General features: G+C 48.2%; 1 protein-coding gene across 1 annotated transcript; it reads left to right on the top strand.

The window, feature by feature from the left end:
* Positions 1 to 1,132: 1,132 nt before the first annotated feature.
* LOC122394064 (proton channel OtopLc-like) lies at positions 1,133 to 12,313 on the top strand (the record flags this gene model as incomplete). Its single annotated transcript, XM_043390618.1, has 12 exons — positions 1,133 to 1,340; positions 1,603 to 1,738; positions 2,547 to 2,655; positions 3,421 to 3,538; positions 4,543 to 4,704; positions 4,880 to 5,046; positions 6,403 to 6,571; positions 8,780 to 8,917; positions 9,229 to 9,326; positions 9,562 to 9,688; positions 9,885 to 10,141; positions 10,979 to 12,313. Coding segments are annotated over 12 exons (2,001 nt in total), but the record flags the coding sequence as incomplete, so codon positions are not given.
* Between the last annotated feature and the right edge of the window lie 6,199 nt (positions 12,314 to 18,512).

Below are 18,512 nucleotides of genomic sequence, written 5' to 3'. Positions count from 1 at the left end.
CCTCAAACCAGTCGCCGCCCGCCTGCACACACTTCTCCCAGCGTTCCGGCCAACGCCGGAATCCGCCCGAAAAAACGCTTTTCCGTCTTTTTCACCCAGTTCTTGACAGAGCACCTGACTTCAGCGTCGGTCTCGAAGTGTTCACCACGAGGCCATCCTTCAGGGGACCAAAGAGGTGAAAATCTGAAGGAGCCAGTCGGACGTAGGGCGGCTGGGGCATGATATTCAGCCCCGTCTCGCGATCTCCTCGCGTGTGGCGTGAGACTGGGCGGACGAGCGTTGTCATGGTGCATCCTGGTGGGCTTTCTTGAACTGGGCGGACTATGGACAGCGGGCCGCTGCATCACAGTCCTGCGGAGATGAGAAAAAGCAATCCTGAAGAAAGCGCGGCTCGGATGTCAACAACATCACCATACACCATGACAAACCAGACCGCACTTGTCTCACGCCACGCGCGAGGAGATCGCGTGACAGGGCTGAATATCATGCCCCAGCCGCCCTACAGTCCGGATCTGGCTCCTTCAGATTTTCACCTCTTTGGTCCCCTGAAGGATGGCCTCCGTGGTGAACACTTCGAGACCGACGCTGAAGTCATGTGCGCTGTCAAGAACTGGGTGAAAAAGACGGAAAACGCGTTTTTCCGGGCGGAATTCCGGCGTTGGCCGGAACGCTGGGAGAAGTGTGTGCAGGCGGGCGGCGACTGTTTTGAGGCATAGGCTGCATTCAGAAATGTCTGATCTATAATCTGTGAAGGTTTGAAAGTGTTAGATAAAGAAATAAAGAAGTTATGACCGATTGTTCGTTACTTATTGAACGACCTTATAATTGCATGATTGGTAGTTAACTTAGTGACCACCTATTATTCACTTGTAACTAAAATGCGTGCCTGCACGAAAACACAAAAAAAACTAAAGCTAAAAAAACTAAAAAAGGGCGTTGACATCGTTAATATCAAAATGAATAAACGCACGTCGCACACCAGCGCAACGAGGGCCCATCCATAATCACAATCCATTTATTACACTGAAATAGATAATGTGTTAAAAAAGTATCAGTCATCGCCTCATACTATCATAAGCCTTTCCTCACTAAAAGTTCCTAACCCACCCTCTGACCCGACCTCTGCCCTCAGGGCATGGACAGCGAGGGGAACATCGTGCTGCCGATCGACGACCTGCAGTTGGAAACGCTGCGGGAGGGGGAGGTGGTCACCCTGCCGCACTCGGCCAGCCTGGCGTCACTGGCGACCGCCGGCAGGGTAGCCACCGTGTCAGAGACGACCGCCGAAAAACCGCCAGACATACACGAGGTGGAGGAGACGGCCAGCATCGGCACGGCCGGTCAGTCTGCAGTGCAGCGGTGTCCCGATCGGGACAGTTTTCTCAAAGCCTCAAAGTCGCCGACCAAGACTTGTGATGCCTCGAGGTTTTGATTTGAATGAGATTCTTACCAGCCTAATGGCATGTGCTTGTATATTTTTGTCAGATTTACTCGTAGAAGAGTCCAAGCAGAATCCTAACGCTGTGTTCTGAGTCAGAGGCACATCAGAGCTCGGCCAAAAGAGCGCGGTCAGAGTCCGATCGGAGCCCTATTCGTCCTCAGAGTCGGTCATCACGCAGTCCCAGGCGCCAGTGTCCACCTGGAGCGGCTACTCCCAGTCCGAGGCCAGCCTTCTCGATAACTTCGGGCCGCAGATGCCGCCCGCCTCAACGCAGGAGTTCAAACTCAACCAGTTCAAGTAAGTACAGCTTTGTCATTATCTTCAGCTAAGTCGATAGGCGTTATCACAAGAGTATTCGCGGCCATTGGGGCGACGTATGTAAGAAAAGAAGAAAACAACTGGCCCCAAGAACTTTAAATTATCAGTTAGCATGCACCTTTTCCTTGATATGTAGAGAATTTACCATTAATTGTTAGAGAAAATAGCATTTAAAATCTTTCAGTTATGCTTTTTTCATCGTTTGCACAGTATGTTCTTTTACTAAGCTAGAAACACTAATTAGAAATAGTTCCCGCATCATCAAGAACAATAGGGAAGGCTTGAAGTGAATACAATAATCTAAACGGTTTTGTAATCCATGTGAAGACACTTCTAAAATTGCCTGTAGAAATATTAAAGGCAAAAGTTCAACTTTTTCACAAGACGGATGGCTACAAACCTATTCAACGTGTGACAACTCAGCCGGTATTTCGTCGCCTACAGCCCAGCTTTCCCTAGTGACCGATAGAGGCGCTGCTATCGATGTCCGCCCGTGCCGCCTAACGTGGATAAGGATCTGTCATAAGGATCTGCCGATTTTCGTTTTAATCGCTAGGCCTTATCTGTATTAGCCTACCCTATACATAAGTGCCTACACCTATTTAGTGGTTGAAAAAGTTTAGAGCATTATAGGTATTCATGCTATTTTCATATTTGTCCAAGCAGAAACGTACTCCTGACCGAGCACCTCATCAGCCCTTGTAAAGTCAGAAATAACAAAGAGTGTGACCATGGCAACACACCGCCACCATTTAACGCCGATGTACTCGATCTGTGTCGCTCCCAGGAACAATTTGGCTGTGGTGGGCAGCGCCATGTACGCCACGTTCCTGGTCATGTTCGGACTCATCATCTTTGTGGCAGACATAGTCGCTCCGCAGTGGGAGATCGCTGAGGTAAGCGGCTCCGCAGTGGGAGATCGCTGGGGTAAGCGGCTGCTGAAAAGATATGTGTATAATACATCAATACAGTGCAAAACATAAGGCGTTTTCAATGATCGGCAGTGCGGTATCAAAGGCTGACATATTGTGATCAAAATAATTTTTGGATTTTGGTTACAATGGCTCTATTGGCGTACCTAATTCAGTCGAAGGATACGCACAGGCTCATGATTCACGTTAATTTGTGAACATGCGTTCTGGTACATTTTCCCCAAGTAAGAAAACTCATATGCGGACAGTTGCTTTTAGGATATCGTGGCTCACCTCTTACCATTCTATATTTTAGACATCAAACCAAGTGTCCATCGTCTGAATCAGACAATGTAATGATAACGTATGACCTTAAGTATTAGTAATCGCGATATATGAGGCACCGCTGCAACCTTGCTATCCCATGGACCTTGCAGAATTGATAAGCAATCTAAAAGATACCTCGCTTTTGTGGTGGATGGATGGTGCAATTTAACGATGGTGGAAATAAGCCGCCTCTTGACAGACAACTCATAAACGCGGAACAGATGTCTCATTTGGATTAGCCCTCAAAGAAGCATGGCAGTTTCTTCTTCTGTGTCTTTAACCGCCACAACAAAATGTAAAAAAAGACGCTTGCGCTGGGTAGCTTCTCTGTAACAGGACATACAAATAACAGCATAATAAAACAAACATGACACATTTTAGCGATGTAATATGACACATGTGTGTGTGTGTGTGCATTTTCAGATTTTCACCATTGTGCAATCTGTCGTCGGCCTGGTGTGGTTGATTGCGCTGCACTTCAGTGTGCGTCGCTACCTCGCCCGGCTGGCAGAAGTGGCTAAATCCACACAGGAGGGGCTCGGTAAGCGAACCCGCGCGAACGACCTCCCCAACAGCCATTAACCAGCTGTGCGACCGGCGACCTTTCATCCACGGGCAAAGGTAGTGCGTGCTGAAAGCCGCTGTAAAGAGATACCAAAACCGAACCGTGTACACTTTATACCATCTCAGATAGTGGCATGTGATGTAGGCAATAAACCAAAGTTCTAGCCTCACAGTGAATATGCCGACTGCCGAAGTCTGATGTAATGATGGAGTTACGCAATTCTTTGTGGCGTTGAAAATCGGAGCGTGATGAACGACAACGGATCACAGATGATTTCATCTTCTTTCTACAAAGGTTTTCCTGGCCTCCTTTCCTGGTAGAAGACTGCGCGTTTCAATTGATTAAATGGAGGTGAAGCTCTTTTTGAATTCCTGGCAAGTTTGCAGTCAATTGAGTTTTCTTAGTTGACGGATGACTGCTTTTAATCATAAAGAATTACGAAGAAATCATTTTAGTGGAAATGCTTCACGGAAAATCCTATTGAATTTATCGACCCTAAACACTTGATTACCAGTGACCACATGATTTGCCCTCTAAACCAACGCAATCTAATAAATTTAGTAGCTAAGGCAAACTAATATAATCCACGAGGCCCTTTCCGACCTTGACCAAGTTTGAGACCATGGATAAGGATTAAATTTGTGTAGGCTTGTTTGATGAGATGCTGCTGCACAGCACTCAGCAGGGTACAATCCCTAGCAAAGTCCGTAGGGATATTTTAACCCGAGGTCACATGGAATGACACGGGGAGCTTAAGAGGCCTAAACTGGAGAACCGCTGCAATCACTCAGTTGGCCACTTTGCTGACCAGATGTGGTCGCTAGCTGCTGCAATGTCCTGAGCTGGTCATCCGACTTGTCTAAGTTAGTCACCTTTTGGACATTATTCGGACATCTCTGTTACGTGATATGACCTCTTCTCTGACCCGATCTGATCACCTGATCTAACCTCATCTGACCGCGTCTCCGACCGGATGGCAGGTGCCCTGGAGCGTCAGCTGATCCTGGAGCCGACTGAGGTGGAAGGCGAGTACCGGGTGCGCATGCCGTTCAAGCAGACTGCCTCCGAGATGATTCGCTGCCTGTACAGCTTCAGCGTAGGCAGACACTCCGGCAGCTTCTACCTCAAGATCGGCGCAGCTTGTGAGTCGGGGCAGATCTGGGTAAAAATAAAACAGAGCTTTTGTGGCCTATTCATGACAATGGTGTCGCAAAGTGAAGTTTCTATTTCCATCGTATACAACTGCACTACAATGCAGTTGGAGCGAATATGTATTGCCAACGTGTATGGTCATGGTGCTCTACCCTTTTTCGGCAGGTTTCTGCTTCGGGCACCTGGTTCACCTTCTAATGTTGCTCTACAAGCACATCGACAACCTCGTTATCCATGGAGACGAGTGCAGTGACATCGTGTCTATTGTCCTCTACTCCATTCAGCCCATCTTCTCATTCTACCAGCTCTACATCACGTTCAAATACTCCAATGTGAGTGCATCGAAAATTACCGACGGGCTGCCACAAAAATGAGCATTGCATGACTCGCATTGACCGAGCGTCTATACCTACCTCACATTAAATATACGAGAAACAGCCCGTAGCCCCTACCCGTAGTCGCTTGCCGCTATCCACTAGCATCCGCCGCATGTGCGTCAGCCTCATCTGCCTTATCATGCTAGAAATGCTCGTCATTTTAAATACTATGTCATCTTTGAATACACGTATAGTCATCTTTTACGAGCTTAACCCTATTCCTGGCGGGGGGCCTCAGGAGCCCCCCCCCCTGAGGTTTTTTGGTTATTTCTCCCAAACGCGTTGAGCTAGGAAGCTCAAATTTTCTGACTTTTCCTAAAAGGCTTCTACGCAACATGTCTGAAAATTTTGAGTTGATCTGACCTCAGGTCAGGTCACCAGAGGCGGTTTGGTGACCCTACCTCAGAAAAGTTTGCAATCACGCCAGAGCTAGTTTTTGACCGATCAATTTCTTCTCTTCAGGCTTTAGTTAGGGTACCAGTATGTGCAATTTGTATATCTCGGAATTTTGATATCGGTGACCTAAGGTCAGGTCAGTTTCGCGACCTCCCCATTATAAGTCAATGGGGGAAAAATCAACTCCCTGTTTTTACCACTAAAACGGGTCGGAATGGCCCCATATACCATACATGACTTCATATACGATCAACCTTCACTACCGTTGAGGTCTGTTTTGCTGTTGGGCAGCTGTGAGGTCATGTGACGTCATCAAAGGTCACCAAAGGTTTTTGGCCAATAACTCCGTACAGGAACAAGATACAGACGCGTGGATGGTCTCATTGTGTTCAGCTCGTCAAGACGCATCGAATGATATACATGATGACCTCGAGGTCACGTGACCTGAGGTCAACCTTTGACCTTGACCTTGCGAGGTCAACATATATATCATTCGATGCGGATTGACGAGAGGATCACGATGATGCCCTTAGTTTGTTCCTATCTTGACTAATTCGAAAGTTATTCGAGAAAAACTCTCTCCATATCTAGCGCCGCCATTTTGACTTTTTCGACCCCTGTGACGTCATCTTTGACCTGACCTGAAAATGACCTTAGTAAAAATTGTAGATCTTGACCGTGCGTATCCGATGCCGTTTACCGTTTGTCGCTATCTTGCTTCGTTCTCGAGATCTCAGGGGGGGGGGGCCGAATCGGCCCCCCCCCCCCCCGCCAGTTTCTTGTCCCGGCGGAGCCCGCCAGGAATAGGGTTAAACAAAGTAGTCAAATTTGCCTTATTATGATTTCTATTTTCTACCCCTATTCTTCAAGCTTTATCGGCAGCCAAACTCTCTCCATCCCCACGCTCGTTCTCAGATTGTGATCAACCACCACAAGACGTCGGCCCGGTTCGGCTTCATGCACTGTATCGCCAGCAGCCTCAACATGTGGGTGTGGAGTATCATCAAGGAGACGGTGGATGCGGTGGCGGAGCACGGTGGCCATGGCTCGGACGAGCATCACTACAACTCCTCAGACTGCCAGGGTCAGTGAGCGCCGGTCACACCACGGTGTGCTGGGTCAGTGAGCGCCGGTCACACGTCTGGCTTTACAGACATGGTCAGTGAGCCGAGCGCAGGTCACCTGCCTGACTGTACTGCCGGGGTCAGTGAGCGCTGACAGATTCAGTGCCCGCCTGACTGTACAGTGCATGTTAGGGCTAGTATATGCTCCTAACTAGTGCCAGGGTCAATGAGTCCAACTCAGACACCTGTCTGACCGCACTGTCAGAACTCGGAAGTCGGAACTCAGTGCGTCAAGTGCGCATCACCCTTCCGCTTAGCTTTAGCTGCTGCAACTGCTAGTTTTTTTTTTAAGGAAAACAGGTATAAGGGTAGCGTAATGTCGTGTTTGTTAAAATTATTTTTTCTAAATATTGTGTTATGATTGGTAAAAATAAAAAATAAAAATGAAATAAGATAATTTAGAGTATTGTTTAATGAACCCTTTCAAATAACTTGCATGTTGCTACCTTCTAAGATGTTTTCAATAACCAGCGGTGTTCTGTTCTGCAAACAACTAAACTAACCACGGTAATGGACATTGTAATAACTCGTTTATAACATAACTATCAACAAAATTTATGGGAAGCTAGAAAGCTCGTCTCTGTTGCCAGCCCAGCGACATAAATACAGCCTCGTGGCTCGTGTGGTTGGGATAGAAATGGACAGCGAGCATAGGTTATACTGTCCTTCCACGCATAATAACATCACTCGCAAACCGGGAAGGGAACTACCTCATTTGCCTTCAACCGTGTTTTCATTTAGGCCTGTATGAGACTCAGACAAGCTTAAACCACTTTGGCGCTCTGCCTTCAATGTCCTGGGGCCTGGTAAACATCGCACGATAGATTGTAAGCTATGCAAACCTGACGTTGGTATGCCTACAAAACAGGTCTGGGCTCAAACTAAGCGAGCAGCCTGGTGGTAGAGACAAAATTATGCAGGGTGTCCATTCGCGAGCCGTGGTGGGCCTCTCCTTTTTCAGGCCAATACAATGGTAAAGAGCAGACTGGAAAATATGAACGATAGCGCATGAAAAAAAACGATCGACCTAAGCATGTATTTATTCTTTGACATGAGCAAAAATAACCATAATCCCATTATTCTCAACGGTATATTAACCTTCGCCGGCACAGGCCATTTTGAGTCCTTCGACGGCACAAGGGGGGGGGGGGTACGACCCCCCCCCTCGCGTTTGGCCCCTGATCGAGCTAGAGCTTCGCAAAAAAACGAGCGTGTTGCCCGTCACCAGACGAAGCCGATGGTACCCAATTTTAAGGTCCTAGGTCATCGGGTGACCTTCCAGGTCAGGTCAATGACCCGAAAACCGGGAAAATCGGGACCTGTTAGAAAGTCGTAAAGTGTGGCTGCTATGTAGTTTTCCGGGGTGCTGATCACGAATATCGTGTTAGTTTTGATAATAGATGATGTCTATAAGCATTTAGACCAGGTCGGGTCAGGTCAGGTCAGGTCAACCGGTAGGGGTTGTGACGGGTATTCGTAATACGTGTCAACCGCCTCGGACAGCTTCGTAATATGTTACGAAGGCACCAAAACTACTTCGTAAATGTTCAAATGGTTGCTAAATTCGAATTCAGCTCCAAAAACTAGCCTAGAAACATGTAAAACTCGAAAAAGTGAATCGAGGTCACCCGAGGTCACCAAAGGTCAATGACCTGACCTGACCTTCAGGTGACCTTGACACCCACCCTAATGCATGGGAGCAACATCAAATTACATGTTTGAACGTTTGAAACCACGAAAAGCTTGCAAACGCGCGGCTAATGCGAGCCGACATGCGCCGAACCGCGATTTCGGCCAAACAGGTCACAGAAAAGAGGTCACAGGTCAAAGGTCATTGGGGTCAGGGTCATGAAATTTTCAGGGTAGGTGTAAAATTCATCAATGCGAGGGTACTGAAAGTTTCGTCGCGATCGGCCGCTTTTTACGCGAGTTATTCGCGAAAAACCTTAGGGGGGGGGTTGCATCAACCCCCCCCCTGTGCCGGTGAGGGTTAAAATGTAATACACTTTTACCTTTTGAAAATAGTTACGATGCAAGCTGGATAAAAATGAGCGCAGTATTTCAATTTTTCAGTAACCGGAAGAAAACTTCTCTTTTTTTGCTGGTGAGAGTTCGAAAAAATCCATTTCTCAGCTTTTCTTCATTCCCGTGCTGTAATTAATTCACAGAGTGTACCGTGAGCATTGCACTGGAGGACGCCACACTGCAGTACCAGAAGTGCGCCTATAACGACAGCATTGCCGAGGTGGTCACCAACCTCTCCGGCTACCTCTACCCGCTCACCATCGAGTTCAACATCCTCATCGGTGGGTGACGACGGAAACGCTTTCAAATGAAGACGGGATACCTATATTAACTTACATGCGCGGCTGCCAGTGTGAAGTATATTTCAATCTTGTCAATTAATGATATTCTATGATCCCATTATCCTGCTCCTGTTTGATTATTCAGTATATACATCTGTGCTCTTTACACTATTTTATCATGGGCTCTACCATCTTCTATTTTGTATCATTTCATTCCTGTTAAACAAATTAGTAGCTACTCCATCAAACTAAATACTGCGCGAAAAGCTACATATGTGTCTTGAAAATAATAGCACCTTGATTGTTGGCAGTCGGTGTGTGGTTCATCATTTGGCAAAACATCGGCAACACCAAGATCGGTCAGTACCTGACCGGTGACGTCACCCAGGTGGAGGGGGCCACCAATCAGGTGAGTCCATCAGATACCGATGACGTCATACAGGTGGAGGCAGCCACCAAGCAGGTGATTGCACAAGAGCTCTTATCTCTTGTCGTTGGCGACTTATTGCTTCAGAAGTTCTTAGTGCAATGTTCAGCATGTATCTATGGTCATACCACATAATATATTTAGTCAAATGTTTTAATATCAGAGCTATTGATACCATCGAATGTCTTTGAATAATAAGCTTCTTTCATGTCCTCAGTCGGTTCTGCAAGTCGATTGCCGGCGAGCCAACCGTGGCATGCTCTCGGGTCTGCTGATCATTGTTCTCGTCGTAGTGGACATCATCATTTTCTTCTCACTGACCGCCGAGGATAGCGAATCTGCTCGTAAGTTGTCTTTTAGCCATTTCCAATAATCATGATTCAATATCATTTTTTATTTTAACCTAAAAGGGTCCATAGAAGTCTCATAAGCCGTTCCTTCGGACTTTTTCCACATTTGGTAATTGCTTGCACATACAAGAGCAATAGCATGCGATATCATATTCCAAATCGGTCTAACAGTGGCGTGTTTTCTTTCCAGTACAAGCGGCCATTTACATGACCCAATCATGGGAACTATTCCTAACTGCTTTGATGGGCATTCTCTGCCTGCTGGCATACCACCAGCTGATGCGGCTTGATATCAACATTCATCCGATCTCATTCCTGGACGATCTCCTGCTGTTCATCTGCATGCCGGCCTTCTTTCTCTACGGTATCTTGATCCTCGCACCGACGCTCTTCCCAAAAGAAGGGGACGAGCCGACGGTGGTTGACATCATGGTGCCGATTGCACTGGTGAGTTCCAGCCCACCGGCCACCAATGCCAGCTACATGCCTGCTCTAGCTTGAGCAGCATGTGAAGGTAACCGTCTGGTCACTGAATATTTAAATCCTATGCGCCTGTAACATGCTGTGTCGCAGTGCTCAATAATTCCTAGTTTTTGCGCTACATTTCGGCCTTAATGGAGGCCTGGGGCATGCTGTGCCGCAGTGTTTTATAGTTATTAATTTTCTCGCTAGATGTCGGCCTATACGGACGCCTGAAGCATGCTGTGCCGCAGTGCTCAGTAGTTGCTAACCCTCTCGCTAGATGTCAGCCTCGCTAGAAGTGGGCGCCTGAAGCATGCTGTGCCGCAATGCTCTATAGTTCCTAGTTTGCCCGCTAGATGTCGACCTAAGTGAACGCCTGAATCATGCTGTGCCGCAGCGCTCTGTAGTTTCTAGTTTTCTCGCTAGATGTCAGCCTACGTGGGCGCCTGAAGCATGCTGTGCCGCAACACTCACATTGACAGCGCGCCTTGAACGCGCCTTTGTACTTGCCTTGCACAACGAGCGTCATGTGTGAGCTGAGAAGCCAGGATTGATAGCATAAAAAACGCGTTCGATGCCGGAGTTGATAACTGCTAGTGACGCAGCGAGCAAACTTACATAAATTTATTCGGACATTCGAAACGAGATAAATCGATCGTTAAATTGTCTTTTAAAACTGCAGCGGTATAACTCATGCAAGTAATCTAGCATTTTGTGGAAATTAGCATGCCGCAGCCATGTCCAAGTGTGAACATTCGCTGTTTGCTGGGGGTCTTTCTAAGCCGTGCTGACCCCCCCCCCCGTTTTCCCTCGTCCCCCCAGGTGATAGAGGTGATCATTCAGACCCCGTTCCTGATGGACAGTCTACGACGGTGCAGCAACACGCCCGAGGCGCGTCAGGCAAAGCCTGGACGCGAGTACGTCACCGTGCTGCTCTTCTGCAACCTAGCCATGTGGCTGCTGCAGACTCTGGAGAACCAGGCCAGCCAGGACACACTGTGTGTCCACTTTTACGGCAACTTCACGTGGACGCTGCTGAAGCACGCCACCACACCACTGTGCCTGTTCTACAGATTCCATTCGTCCGTCTGCCTGGCAGATATATGGAAGTCGGCTTATGAACCGGGAAACTAGTAGACCGTGATTAAAGAACGAATAGAGATTGTAGGTTGTGAAAGCGAGTCGCAAAAGGGCGACACGAAAGGGAAGATACGTGTACAGTGCGCAATGAATTGTTCGAGATCAGGCTGACATGAAATAATATTTGGCTGAGTTGTGCTCGAATGATGAATACTAAAAGGCGATAGAGCAGCATGACGTACAGTGTACACGCGTGTACCTACCTATCGTAACACTGAAAAACTGTTTATTCGCACTTACCGACTTGTTTATGCATTGTATTTAGTGTGTTTGGGTGTCCGTTGTAGGCAATCAGCATCCATGAGCAATGAACAATATTAGCTTGCCTAAAGGTGTCCACGGAAGGTAGTGCAGTCTATTGCAATCGAGTCTTTATGAGACGCTATGCAAGTGTCTAACACCTAGTCTGCAAGCTTTAGTGTCTATATTACTTAGTATTTAGTTTACTTGTAAATCGTGACTTTAGCTCCTAAATAGTGAATATGAATGAAGCGATGATACAAAAATATTTCATTCATAGCATCGGCGACTAGATTTCCCCCATTGTGCCTCTTGACTATAAGGTTTTAGTTCAAGCTATATGTATCTACAGTAGTTTCTACCTATACTTCATTGTTATTATAGTATGTGCAACCGAGTGGGCGGGTCCCATTGGTTTGCGCGATTGAATCATGTATCTGTCTGGGTGCGAATTGCGAACACGACTGTGAGACTGACGCTTTCTACGAGCTCTTTATGGGTGTTTTATTTTTCGGGAGGCTGGCGCACCAATTAGATGCCATGAGATGGTATGTTATGATCAAGCGTAGCTAAATGTGTCCTGTGAATGTCGGTAAGACGTTAAGAAGTTATGAACTGAATATGCTTGATGTATCGGGTAGTGCGATTGCCTATGGTGCAGAACGGTGTCCCGCTGGTCGGTTAGCAATGCTGCAGATGTGCCAGCGTATGAGTCAAAATCAATGATAGCCAGGGGTGTCGATTTTTCAAAATGGTTGGGGGTGCTCAACCCCTGCACCGGGTGAAAGATTGTAGCTTTGCCATGGGGCACAACCGTACCTACAAGGCATGGTTGTGTATCCCCATAAGGTACTGATAATCCCGGGATTTCCACTAATATTTCCCAAAGGTTGAACGTTCTTCAAAATCATTCTGCTCGTCCTAGTACTTGGCTACCTCATTACATAAACATCTTTCCGAAAAAAACGCGTACATTTGCCGGCAGCTCGGCAGCAGCACCGACACCTCTGTAATAAGGTGACAGAAACCGATGACCGCGATTAGCACCGGTGCAGCAGCCCCTGCGGTCCACAGGGGCGGACATTGCGCGGGAGGCAACGGTATAGCTACGAGGCTCTGGCGTTTATCAGACGATCACAATAATCGCTGAAAAAAATAACAGGTGATTGCAATTCGATATTTATGGGTTTACGATTTTCCTCAGTGGCGTAGCCAGGTGGGCCCGTGAGCCTCCTCCCCGCCCCATCAGGTTCAGGGGCCCATCGGATTATTCGGGCCTGAGGGGCACTGCGGCGCCAATTGGCCACTGAGGGTCCACGTTGGCTATATTTGGACTCAGAAGGGCCCCACAGGGCTCGTAAGAACACCTCATGGGCCCAAAAGTACTAACATTAAGATCTCCATAAGGGCCCCAAGCCAGCCTCTGAGGGCCACTTGCCGGCCTCTGGGGGTCTTAACCGGCCTCTAGGGGGCCAGCTCTAGGAGCTGCACACCCGCCTGTAATGGCCCCACACCCATTTCTCTGAGGGCCCCTATAACGGCGACTGTGAGGGCCCTCACCGGCGCCCCTGAGCGCCACACCGGCGTCTCTGAGGGCCCCACACCCCTAGCTCTGAGGCCCTATACCAATGCCTTTAAAAACCCTACATGGGCGGTTCTGAGGGCCCTTGACAGTTACCAGCGACCCTGACGGCCCCACACAGGTGACACGGAGGGTCCCAGCGGCGTCTGAGCGCACCATGCCAGTCTCTGAGAACCCCACAAGGCTCCTGAAGGCACCGGTGACCTCTTGATATCTTCTTGTCGGCCTATGAAGGATCCGTTCCGTAACAGCAGTTCTGAGGGCCCAACGCGCGCCTGTGATGGTCCTAAACCAGTGTCTCTGAGAGCCCCCACACCGGCGCCTCCAGTCCGAGGGCCCCACATTGCCATATCTGAGGGCCCCACACTAGTGCCTCTTAACCCGCGAGTTGCTGGGGGGGGGGCGTTAAACGCCCCCACTTTTTTCGCCGGGCCATAGCATAAACACGGCGCGCCGTAGGCGCGCCAAATTTTGGGTACCTGTAGGGAATCGATTGAAGGTTATTGTGACAAAGTTTCAAAAAAATCGGTCGGAAAATTTTTGAGATATCGAGGTTTTAGTGACGTCATGATTTCTGAGTTTTCGACCAAAAACGGCATATGTTCAAAAAATCATATAAAATCACAGAATAGACATACAGACATGCCGTAAACGCCATTAGACTGCCAATACCATGAACAATCAGATGGCTATCTTCGATTATTGATTATCGTTCCGCAATTTCCAAAATCTTGAACTGAATCTTGGCAATTTCTCGTGACTTCTTCACGACCATGATACATGCATTTCTTATATTGAACTTTTTTAGCCAAACACGTACACATATGATAAAATGAATGTCACCATCGTGCTCTACGCCCCAAATTACCCATAAAACATGTGTCACAGGCTGCGAATATCAGTTTTTATTTTCGGGGATATGTGCCTGCCCGGTTGACCTGACCTTGACCCTGACCTATGCTTGACTGACCCCTGCATGGAGCTGACACTCTTGTAGGCCTTATATGATGGATTGTGCACCGTTTTGACAGAGTTTATGACGAGAGGCGCCCATTGCGAAGTCCTGAAGACCATGCTACTGAAAGCCCGATTTCAGGTGTTTGACCTGACCTTGACCTGACCTGTGACCTCAAAATTCAACTTTAAAGTACTCATCTGAAGCGTCTCGTCGCGTTCTTTCGTTTGCCGCCTCGTGCGTTTCGCTGCGCCTATTGGTTCTCGAGTTATCGGCTGGGGGCGTTTAACGCCCCCCCCCCCCAGCAAACGGTGGGTGGCGAAATACCCCAGCAACTGCCGGGTTAAGGCCCTATATCGGCGGCTCTGAGGGCCCAACATCGTAGCTTCTGAAGGCCCCACAAGTGCGCATGTGACGGCCACCCTGCCACCGGTGACATTTGAAGGCCCCACACCGGCGACTCTGAGGGCCCCATCAGCGCCTGAGCCCGTTCCGGTCTCTAAAGATGACCCCACAGGGTTTCTGAAGGTACATACCACCGGCCTCTGATGACCCTTTGCCGGCCTCTGAGGGCCCGTCGCCGGTCTCTGGAGCCCCCTGCCGGCTTGTAAAGGGTACGCGCCAGCAGCTCTAAGGGTCCGACACCCGTGTACGACGGACCCACACCATCTTTGCAACTTAACGTTTTTTTCGCCCTTCTTCTTAAATCTAAATTTTCTTTTCTTTACATCTTTATTTCATGCCTTGTAAATTGCGTAATTGTTTTATTTTTAGTAGTGAACTACTGCAGAACAATTATTTTCCTCAAGCAGAGTTATTGAGGGACAAAACCATTGGGGGTGCCCGGAAAACCATTGGGGGTGCTCATTTGAGCATTGGGGGTGCTGCAGCACCCCCAAAGGTATACAAATCGACACCCATGATGATAGCTGCAGAGTTAAGAAGGCATCCAAACTTCAGCCTGGTGGAACCATCTCCGGATTTAATCATGTGGGGATGATATCCCAGGCAGGAACTTTAAGTGAAGTTTTCCCGGCTCAACGCGTTGACCTTTGTTGAAGGTAATTGGTGAAGGGTGACGGGTCTAGTGTTGTGCTCACGCTCTGAGTGCAGTTCTCGCTAAAAGAGTGCGTGGTGGCGGGATAATTTGCAGATGCCGTGACCGATCATTACTGCTGTATTATTAGTCGTTAAACCTGATAGATACACATTAGTGTCTCAACTTGGATAAGTTTCAAGGTATTCACTATACAGTGTACGGGAAATTAAATATGTGATAAGTGCGAAGGCATGCGTGGGTTATAGCTGCACAGGATGAGTGCAGCGGATATTGTGTGGAAGTGCATCTGCCGTGTTGCTGCATTCTTGAAACGAGTAAACACTTTACGGTTGGGCTTGCTCTATCATATATGTGCTTAGCATTATCCCTAGTAAGAAGAATAAACATGCGAAAACAACTAATTATTTTTCCAAAAAGTGCCGGCGTAAAATATGATAAGCAGGTCGGTGAAGTATAATAGCCGAGCGACTTTTCCTGCCACATTTCCCTCAACGTAGGCTGTACCCTTGAGGTAAAGAAGTTGTCAAAAGCCACAAGTAGTTTCAGTTTGTAAAAGATGATTGTAGTAAAATACAGGTGCAAACTGTGTCGCAATGTGTTGGTTCAGTGTCGATGGCCATATCACGAATCAATGAGGGATAAGAGGAAGACAAGTCGCAATCACTGGCTGGTGGCCACAAGCCTCGGAAAACTGAAAACATATCGGTAGATTCATATTTCATGTAGGGAAACGTTACTAATTGGCAACAAAAACGATTTTCATCCCAAGGGCCCCTGCCTATTCTTTTTTTTTCTGGGCTATGCGATCATTTGGAAATACAAAACAGGTTCAAAATAGAAAACAAACTATGTATAGTCAACGTCTCGCCGGGCGCCAAACGCTGACGGCAATCTCTCCCCCAGGCTGTGAGGAATCGTTTCAGCTAGATTTAAACTCGCCTTTTTACTTCCTCTCATACCCACCATCATTGTTATGCCTAGATCGCATGTGGGCGTAAGATTAAGCATTGAGCCATGTCCCGCCGAATAAAACGCGACCCATCCCCAGCCGAGCTCAGCATTGAATCATCGGTCTGCCGCTCTTCTTGCAATGTATTCTGGCGAACGACAGAATCCCAGACCCATCCAAAGTTTCCTAAACACTTTACAATCTAATGCGACTTTGATGCATTCAGCCACAGACTGGTGAGCCAATGTATTCCATCCGGAAAACCAGATACCTGCGAATTCCAAACAGTGACCATAAAACGGGTTTCGCGGTAGTTGACACCAAGCCACTCGCATTCAATACTTTACGCAAGGCCCTATAGGTATACATTTACGGATAGAATCTCAATTCTCAGGTCTCAGGACGGCGGCCTGCGGGAACGGAATTTGTTTATTTTATTTACTATCAGTTTTTTACTAGCACCTTTTATTTTTACGAAATTGAGAACTCGAGTTCACGGGTCTCTGGGTGCAGTAAATCCGATTCACAAAGCTTCTTTGAACGACCCTCTCCCACCTCAACTACAATTTATCTTGCAGGGAACACGGACAATGGTTTGGCGGCCGTGGGGAGACGATGGCCGCTGAGGTGAAAACGCCCATCAATGCGATTCGCTTGTTTGCGGCTTTTCAGAGGCGCGCATCTACGCTGGCTGACTCTAGGAATGAAGCTGGGACGGCAAATAACGATATTGTCGAGCTATTCTTGTCACGCCGGTCACGAAGTGGTGCGGGCCTGCGGCACTGTGGTTCTTCCTTTTCTTGAAAGCAGCTAGCGACAAGTTCGGCATTCGCTGTTTTAAATAGAGCTCTTTGACGGCAACATGACGAATTTCTCGTAAGCCCGTCCGACTGTGCAAACGAGACAAGATGTTTGTTAGCGAAGGCGCTCCAAATAATGAGACAGCACAAATAGCCCTAAGCCCGCCCCGCAGCCGCAGCATCTCGGCGTTGTCAGTTCAGAATCGATGCTCGTAATTGAACGTGCTGCCTTCAAACAGGATGCTACTGCATGTGGAAGGAATGTCGGACATTCCCTTTGCAATAAGCGCGTGGCTCCAGGTCGGCCATTCCAGGCTTATTGCAACATAGCTTCGAGGACAACAATAGGCTACAGGTGACTAGATGTTGATATCTTGATACCAGGAGCCAACTGCCAAAGAGACGAACAGGGCTCAAATAAAGCTCCGTCCTGCCGATGAGGTCGGCGACCACGAATGCTATAACATTTCCCAATGGTGCGACCGACCACGCGAAATATGTAACAAATTTTGAAGAATATCTTTGAAAAGCTGTATAAATATTGGTAAGAATATTGACATAGCCTCAGCATCACTTATGCGCATCATCTAGTCAATTGTAATGGTTATTTCCACGGTACAACCTGGACACTGGACGGTGGGCTAACATACCACTGTTGTAGGATAAACTACCACCTTCCGTACACGGGAATACTACCACGCTCCCCCATCGGCGCTCGTCGGCGTTTTCTGTGCGACCACCCGTGTTAAACCAATGGGGAAGAGTGGTTGTCAAAATCGCCGACGAGCGCCGTTCATTGGTCGCCCAGATGGTCTCCTACTACGTAGTAGGTACGCGGCGTGGCGGTACGGGACGCTCACCCACCGGCGCGCGGCCGGCTGGCCGGCCGGCCGCCAGCTGACTGCCGCCGTGGGGAGGGACGCCGAGGGGAGGGGTGGCGTCCGTCGGGTCAGCCAGGGGAGGGGTAGGGATAGGGATTCGGGCGCAAAATTTTACTCTTGTTTGTTATGGTGTATTTAGGCTGCGTTTGGACAGCGGTCACTGCGTGGAACTTCCACGCCGAGGAATTCCTCACGCAAACGCATTCGGTCAGTGCGAAACGCTATGGCCAAACGACCGAAAGGCGTTTTCGTGGGAGCTCATCGGCGTAGAAACTCCACGTGGAAACTGGGCTGTCCGAACGCAGCGTTAGCGATCAAACCACTGCTTTTAATCCATGTTGTACTTAATTGCAGATTCGTGTACATACATTGGTGGCACTTGATACGGGCTACGGGGCTGGGAATAGCAGCATTAGAAGGCTTAAAGGTTCCTTTGCGTGTCCAACAACAAGAGCCATGGGCAGTTGGCACTGGGCAGCCGGTGCTGCGACCACAATATGAATAAAACTTTTGGTCGGCGACCACCAAACATCTTTTTTGAGCCCTGGAGACGAAGCTAGGGTATACTATAAGTTATGTGCCGTTGGATTTCTTAGATATGCAACTCTCAGTCAGCCTGTCAGACTAGCACGTAGCTAAGACCAAGACAGATGCGACGCATAGAAGGATCTAAGCTCAAATCGAAACACCACCGTGTCAGAGCTGTCATGAGCGATTCGCTTCATCTCTCCGTGGGACAAAACATTAAC

Source organism: Amphibalanus amphitrite, unplaced genomic scaffold (assembly GCF_019059575.1).
Source record: "Amphibalanus amphitrite isolate SeventyFive unplaced genomic scaffold, NRLGWU_Aamphi_draft 000571F_arrow, whole genome shotgun sequence".
Classification (NCBI taxonomy): Eukaryota; Metazoa; Arthropoda; class Thecostraca; order Balanomorpha; family Balanidae; genus Amphibalanus; species Amphibalanus amphitrite.
The sequence above is the reverse complement of the archived record's forward strand: the minus strand, read 5'-3'. Positions and strand labels throughout refer to the sequence as shown.